Source organism: Haliaeetus leucocephalus, unplaced genomic scaffold (assembly GCF_000737465.1).
Source record: "Haliaeetus leucocephalus isolate CR32 unplaced genomic scaffold, Haliaeetus_leucocephalus-4.0 Scaffold186, whole genome shotgun sequence".
Lineage (NCBI taxonomy): Eukaryota > Metazoa > Chordata > Aves > Accipitriformes > Accipitridae > Haliaeetus > Haliaeetus leucocephalus.
This window is the reverse complement of record NW_010972622.1, coordinates 1249427-1256581: the sequence shown is the minus strand read 5'-3', so window position 1 is coordinate 1256581 and position 7155 is coordinate 1249427. Positions and strand designations below refer to the sequence as shown.

General features: G+C 60.6%; 1 protein-coding gene across 1 annotated transcript in view; it reads right to left on the bottom strand.

The window, feature by feature from the left end:
- INHBC (inhibin, beta C) overlaps positions 1–6770 on the bottom strand; it is an 11489-nt gene extending 4719 nt beyond the window's left edge. Inside the window, exons 1-3 of the mRNA XM_010565201.1 lie at positions 6467–6770; positions 4133–4867; positions 3795–3910 (exon numbers count right to left, since the gene is read on the bottom strand). Of these exons, the coding sequence (XP_010563503.1) occupies positions 3795–3910; positions 4133–4867; positions 6467–6770 (1155 nt within the window). The remainder of the gene's footprint in view (positions 1–3794; positions 3911–4132; positions 4868–6466) is intronic.
- Positions 6771–7155: the final 385 nt, after the last annotated feature.

The window sequence follows — 7155 nt, the reverse complement described above, 5'->3', positions numbered from 1 at the left end:
CCCGCGAGTTCCCCTCGCACGGGCGCTCAGCGGCGGCAGCGGCCGTGGGGGCACCGGCACCTCGCACCAGCCGATCTGAAGACGCCCGGGGCGGACGCCCGGGTAGCGTCCGAGCCGGGGGGCTGCTGGCTGGAAGCTGCCCGCGAGACTGAAAATTAAAAATTAACCCTTTTCGAGGCAACACCGGGGGCTTTCAGGAATTCCCACCCCTCCCCTGAGAGCCAAGCCCTGCCAAGGGACACCCTGGCACACCGCGCTTGGACCTTTGCTTCTGGGTCTGTTGATACTGGCAAAGGCTCCTTCCAGGAGCCACCAGCAGCAGCTGCACATCCCTGTCCTCTCCCGGAGCAGAGGCCGAGGGGACAGCACCCTGCGTTCCCCTCTGTGTCAGATCTGGCACAGCCCAAGCGCTGGGTCAATGCTGTCTGCGTGGCATGTCCCATGCTGGGCCAGGCTGAGGGGGACTGCGGGGCGGGCTCTCTGCCAGACTTACTGGTCCCAGCGGGACCAGTGCGGCAGTATCTTACGGCAGCTGGGCATGCCTGCCTGACACCCCCCCTCCAAAGCCCCCTGAGCGAGCGGGGGACCCCAGCAGAAGGGCAGTGTCACAGCAGGGGGAGAGGGGACACCAATGTGAACACCACCCTCACCCTCTCTCTTTTCCCACCAGCAAAGGAGTGGATGCCCAGCAGGAGGTAGCACCCTGCTGCTTTCAGGTTTCCTGTTCTGCTCCCTGAAGAGCCTAACTTGGTACTCTGCTATCACACTTAAACCAAGGTTACTTTCACTGATGAGGGAGAAGACTTGCAAAATAAGCCAGGGCTGTGGTGAAGCCCGCATAGTCGCTTTTCCACATGCAGCTTGTTAGGGCTATAAATAGACAGCTCCTGCCTGGGCCACCGTCTGTGGGGGCTGAGTGGGTCCTTGTGTGTGCTGGGGGCCCCTGCCTGCCAAGGGCCCCTGCCCTGTGCCAGCCCCATGGCAGGCAGGGAGGGGGCTGTGCCTGGCTCCAGGAGATCATCCTGTGGTGTTCCCCAGGTGGGAGTACCACCATGGGATTCCTGAACCTTGGTCACGCTTGCCCCATGCTGCAAGTGGGGAAGGGGCTGTAGGCTGTACCCAGGCATCCAGTTTGCCACGGGAGCGCGACAAGCCACATGTGTGGAGAGCAGGGCCTGTGTTGCGGGACCCTGGACCCTGCTTATCTCGGGAACCTCTGACCTGAAGGCACCAGAAAAGGCACGTTTTCAGGTGGTTGGCAAACCCCCAGGACAATGTGTTCTGCCCTAATCTCAAGCTGCCAGGGACAGAGAGGGTCCTCAAAGACTGGGACCCTTCCTGGGGGAGCTGCTGCTAACCCAGGCACCCCAAATCAGCAGGACCTTCATGTCCATTGGGATGCAGCTGCCCTGTGGGGCTTGGGCTGGCCGTACCACAGCCCAGGCGACAGAAGGCAACACGGTGACAACTCACAGGTCCAGGGAGCTCTGGACGGGGAGATGCCCCCCATCCCTGTGCCTGAGGGCAGGGTGCAGTGTCCCTGCAGGGCTGGTGGGCAGAGCCTGCTGTGTGTCCTGTGGTGTCCAGAGAGCGCATGTGCAGCCCAGCAAAGAGCAGAGCTGGGGTTTGGGGAGCAGGTAGCGAGAGGGAGCTGTTTCAGGCAAGGTACCCCTGCCGTGCAGGGGCTGTGGAGCCAGCCCCACTCTGCTCTGGTCCCCGCGGGGAGCGGGGGAAGTGCCTGGCAGGAGTGCTGCAGGGCCAAGAAGGGGAACTGGGGGCATCCCAGCCCTGCTCGAGGCCTTGTGGCACCTACAGATGCCTCAGCTTAGGGTCTCGGGCTTGAGCTGAGGCATCTATGGGGCCACAGGGCCCAGCCAACAGCTCCTCTGCGCCTTCATTTGGCCCCTTTCTGCCCATGCCTGCTGCAGCCTAGAGAGCTCAGCACTGGCCCCAGGAAAGCTGTTTGTTCAATAAATACAGACAGTGAAAAGAGGCTTTGGAAAAAAGAAGGGAAAAAAAACAGAAAAAAACAAACAGCAAACCCTCTTTGGGTTTGCGCAAGTGGCCTTGGGTCCCAGACAGTATTGATCCCCAAGTCTTCCACCCTGCCTGTGCACCAGCTGGGTCAGTAGGAACCCTTCAGGTCCAAGTCCTGGAGGCACCAGAGCCTGGAAGACTGGATCTCAGCACGGTGGCTGCTGCGACCTGATGGGGAGATGCGGGTCCCCACTCCAGCAAGGCTCAGTAGGAGCACCTGCCTCAGGACACATGCAATGTGGGCAAACACTGTCTCCTGCTAGTGGCTCCTCCATCCTTGCCTAAGGTACCACAGGTCCTCTGGGGCAATGTGCATCCTGGCCCCAACCCAGCCAGAGCTGGTCATGGCTCCAACCACCCTTGCCTGATCCTGGAGTGGGACAGCAGATGTAAAGCCGTCCTTCAAGCCAGACGGGGAGAGGGTCTGACGCTACTCTCCTTCCTCTGCCAACCCTCTTCCCACCTGGTTCAGCTCTGTCTCCAGCCTCTGGGGTGGGTTTGTCAGTGTTTGCAGGGTGGACCATGGGACTGCAGTCACCCAGCTCCACCCCAGCCAGCTGCATGCATCCTGGGGGGACTGCCCCAGGAGCTCCCCTTGTGAACCTTCCTCTCCCACCCCCAGCACCCCCTCCCTGCTTTCTCAGCCCTCGCACATGGGGGACACGTGGGAAGCAGTGAGGAAACCCTGACGCGAGATTATGTAATGGGGCTGATGTGTCAGAGCTGCCCTTTGCCCCCAGCTCTCACGGCACTGACATATCCCACTTTGCCAACCAGCCAGGCTGGCAAGGGGCAGCAAAGGGGGCAGCTGCTCCAGGCCGTGGTCCAGAGATGTGCCAAGAGGTTGCTCCCCAGTGAGGGAGCTGGTGTGGGGTTGTAGCCAAGGTTGGGTGTCCTGGGCACCCTGACTTTGGTGATCTTGCCTGGCAGTCTCTGTCCACTTGAAAAGGGAGAAGAGTTGTTCAGTTTTGTCCTGACTTGGGACAAGAATGGCCAAATACAGATGGTTTTAGTGGAATGGAAAATTTGGCCCAACCAAGGAATGGTGTCTTCCCTGGTGGAAATCACAAGCCCCCTGTGTCTTGGGGCTCCCACACCATGCCCTGGGTCTGGTTGAGACAAGTCAGGGGCTCCGCATCCCCCCAGGAAAGGCAGCCAAGGGGCAGAGAGCATGAGAGCCATGGGGGCCAGCAGCACTGCAGTTTTTGGGCACAGAGCGTCCTGGTGGTGGATGCCCAACCCCGCTGCCTGAGTTTTATAATCAAGTCGTCGTTTAGAAGAGGACTGCACATAGCAGAGTGGGTCAGTTCTGTGCCATCTTGGGGCTGTCCGTGCTAGGACACATCCACCACCTTGCACTTTGGGGAGAGGTGGAAGATGTGCTGGCTAATGACAGGGCACACGTATGTGTACACGTACATACAGGTGTGCACACGACAGCTGGGAGTCTTTTATTGAAAACCAGGTAGCTGGGATGCTTGGAGAGGGAAACACCTTCCTCCCACTGGGATCAATTTCCCCTTCCTCACCCGCCCCAACCTCATGTCCAGCTGAGGAGTGGGGCCCCATGGACGGCCCTCTCCCCTCTGGCCTAGCCATCCCCCAGCATCTTTTCAGCTTCTATCTCCCCCAGCAGCCTGAGGTGGCTGCTCCTGGGACTCGTTACCTGAGGAGCACATGTTTGTGTTGCAGCATGGAGGGCTGCCCCATGGCCTTGGTCTGGGACCAGCAGCAGGGCGAGCTGGGGCTGCCCTGACCCACCCAGGGAGTTGTGCCCTGCGAAGTCCTGGAGGCGGAAGGACCCTCCTGGTGTCCATCAGGAGATGGCCTCGCGGGCCGTGGCTCATGGGCAGAGAGGAATCCACGGGCAGATCTGAAGGGGGAAAAGAGCCGTGTGGGAGGTGAAGGAAGAGAGGACTTGCAGATTCAGCATCGCCCTTGATGCTTCAACCTCAGGAGGAGAAAGCACCTTGGCAGGGTTCCCATCACTCAGCAGCTTGCCGGGTCTCGCACTGCCGGGGAGGGTCTGGGAGGAGGGCAGCCCTGCACAGCACAGGTCCTGCCCTCCTGCCTCCTCAGGCAGCGGGTCAGGTACAACCACAGGCATCGACAATCATGTCGGGGATGTCGGTCTTGACGATGTTGCTGTCCCGGTCATAGTAGAGCAGAGAGAGGGGGCGACGCTGTGTGGGCACGCAGCAGGAGTCCACAGCTGCGTTCGCGTTGTTGGCTTTGATGAGGTTGAGGACGGCCGTGTGGAAGGAGGCAGCGAGACCAGGGATGCCAGCCATGTGTAGGGGGCAGAGCCCCGCACAGTAGTTCATGTGATATCCCTCTGGCTGGATGATCCAGTCTTCCCAGCCGATCTCCTTGAAGTCCACAAAGAAATCCTGGCGGCAGCACATCTGAGAGTCCCCGCTGCAATCAATGCCGCGCCGCTGGACCCGGTGGGGCGTCCTGGCCCGAGCCTGGGCTGCCACAAATGGCCAGTGGGAATCACCACGGCCAGCCAGGAGGGGAGACCCCCAGTCCTCCGCCACCTCCAGCTCCACAGTGAGCCTCTGACTCCCTTGGCCAAAGAGGCTCTGGACAGCTCGGCCCACGTCCAGTGTGGCCCAACCAGCCCTCTGCACCTCCAGCCGTGTCTCGCTGGCCACGGTCATGTTCAGCCCCGTTGGGTCTGGCTGCAAGAGTCTGACGGTGACAGGATGCATCCCGGGGCCAGGGACTGCCCAAAACAGGTAGAGGGTGGCTTGCAGGATTTCAGTGCTCCCAGCCAGCTCCCGGGTGAAGTGGAAATGCAGGTGAACGCTGCGGGAGGTGGAGGACCCTGTGCACAGAACCGAAAGCAGAATCAGGAGGTGAAGGGAGGAGGTGGAGGGCTCCTCCGGCCGGGGGCCACCGAGTCAGAGCAAATGTGATGTATATCCAAACCAGGGAGCAGGGTGCAGCACATACAGGCATCAAGGGGCCCCTACTTTCCTGCACCGCTGCTGCTCCTCCTTCTTATGCCGCTCTAAAGCAGCAGCATCTGGGCCCGGTGCTGAATGCAGTGACCCGGCTTGGTTCCACCTCCTCTGGCCTGATATCCCCCTTGTCAGCGAAGCTGCTGGAGGGTTTTGGTGCGGGTCATATGGCTGTGTAAACCAGCCTTGGATTTAAGGCAGTCACACTGATTTGAACCTCCAGGATTACCTCTGCTTTCCATGGCTGGAACCATCACCTGACATCGCTCCAGCATGTCCCACCCTTGCTGCTGCTGAGGCTGCAGAGCTGCCTCTCCTTGCAAAGGAAGGGCTGATGGGGACCACGAGAGCAGCACTGGCCTCCTTGGCACAGCTCTGCCCGTGAGGACACAACCCCCCTCCTCTGTGGTCTGGCACAGCGCAGCAGAGCGAGAGACTGGGCTCAGGCCCGTGGCTCACGCCGGCTCTTCCGCTTCCAGCAGACACTCCACCAAGCCAGGAGACAACTCCCCATTGTCCTCATGTATGGGAACACAGCGTACTGTGGAGGAGCATTGTTCCCAGAGGTCTTCAAGGACATGGCAAACCCTCACTATCCCACAGCAGCCATGCAAACCACTTAAAGGCATGCAAGGGGAGTATGTGCCCCCCACACCTCACCAAGCAGCAGTTTGGGCTGGGCAGGGTGACGGTGCAGAAGGATGTTCTGCAGGATGGGGCGGTGATTCTGCTTCTTTCCAAAGGTGGCTGCATTTGCCTGGGAGAAGTGGGGGGTACCGGACCTTGTTTATCCAGTGATACTTGTCAGGACCCCTGAGCACCTTTTGTGGAGCTCTCTCCTCCCAGGAACACAGCTGATTCTGGAGTGAAATGTGGCAGCCCACCACTTTGGGTAGGAAGTGGAGACGCAGCTGAGTGCAGGGAGCCAGATGGGCTTTAGAGGTCTAAGCCCACGCACTGCAAGCTGATGGGGAGTCTAGGCTTAAAATCATGTTTTGAAAAACATGGCCATCTGACCCCTCCACCTCTAGCACAAGCGAGGAGGGTTCAACAGAAATGGACAAAAAATTCACATGATACAGCAGTCCATCTTTGCTCCTGCACCCACCCCCTTGCCCCCACATGTAATACGTAAATGAGAGGGGCCCCAGAGCCTCAGTAGTGCTTCCCCTGTCTGTGGCGAGGGGCGGCCAGTTGGGGTAAGCTCAGGACATGGATGTAAGGGTTCTGGATGTGGAACCTCTCATTGCCAGTCCTTCAGCAGCAGTGTGCCCCCTGGCCTGGTGCGTAGCCTGGCATTGCTTGCAGGAGCGCGATGCCCCCGGGCAGAGCTTTTGAAATGCCTGTGCAGAGGAGGAAACCTCTCACCACCTTCCCACAGGCAAGACCTTCCTTCCCTCTGTGCCGCCCCCCACCTCAGGATCCATCCCACCGTGCCCGTGGGGTGCAGGATCTGTACAGACCTGATTCGGCAAAACTCAAGATCTCATATTCCTGCAGGCCTATCCCAGGACGCAGGTGTGGGATGCTGCCGTCATGGGGCATCCCGGGGGAGATGGCCGTGTCCACGCGCTGCGCACGCATCCTGCGGAGAGCGGTCAGCAGGACCCCCCTGGACGTGGGCTGAGTGATGTTGGGCCTGTCTGGCAAGCGGAGTTTGGAGAGGATGCTCTGCTTTGCCAGCGCGATGAGGACGTCCCGCTGCGTGGTGGGGGCCAGGGCTGCCAGCCCGCAGGCTGGGCACCACGCTCCCTTGGGAGCCGCCATCCTCAGAAGGCTCAGGAGCAGGAAAGCCACGGTGGCTGTCATCTCCAGTGCCAGGAGGTGACAGCTTGGGGGTCTTGGCAAACAGTGATCCTCCAACTGCCCGATAAGCCAAAGTCAAATCGGGACAGCAGCGCTGGGGCTGGGAGAGCAGAGCGTGGCAGCAGGACAGCAGCGCCGGACTCCGCAGGAGCAGAGAGTGAGGAAGGGCTCGTTCTCCTGACGTGGCCACAAATATTGGCTGATCCCGGGCAAGATAAACGCCCCTGTGATCCCGCAGGAGCCTCTCCCGGGCACGAGGCAGCAGCTTGCCCCGGGTTAAGGTGGACCCGGGCGGATGGCGCTCCTTTCTCGGGGCGGCGGGGGGGGGGGGGGGGGCCGCCCGGGG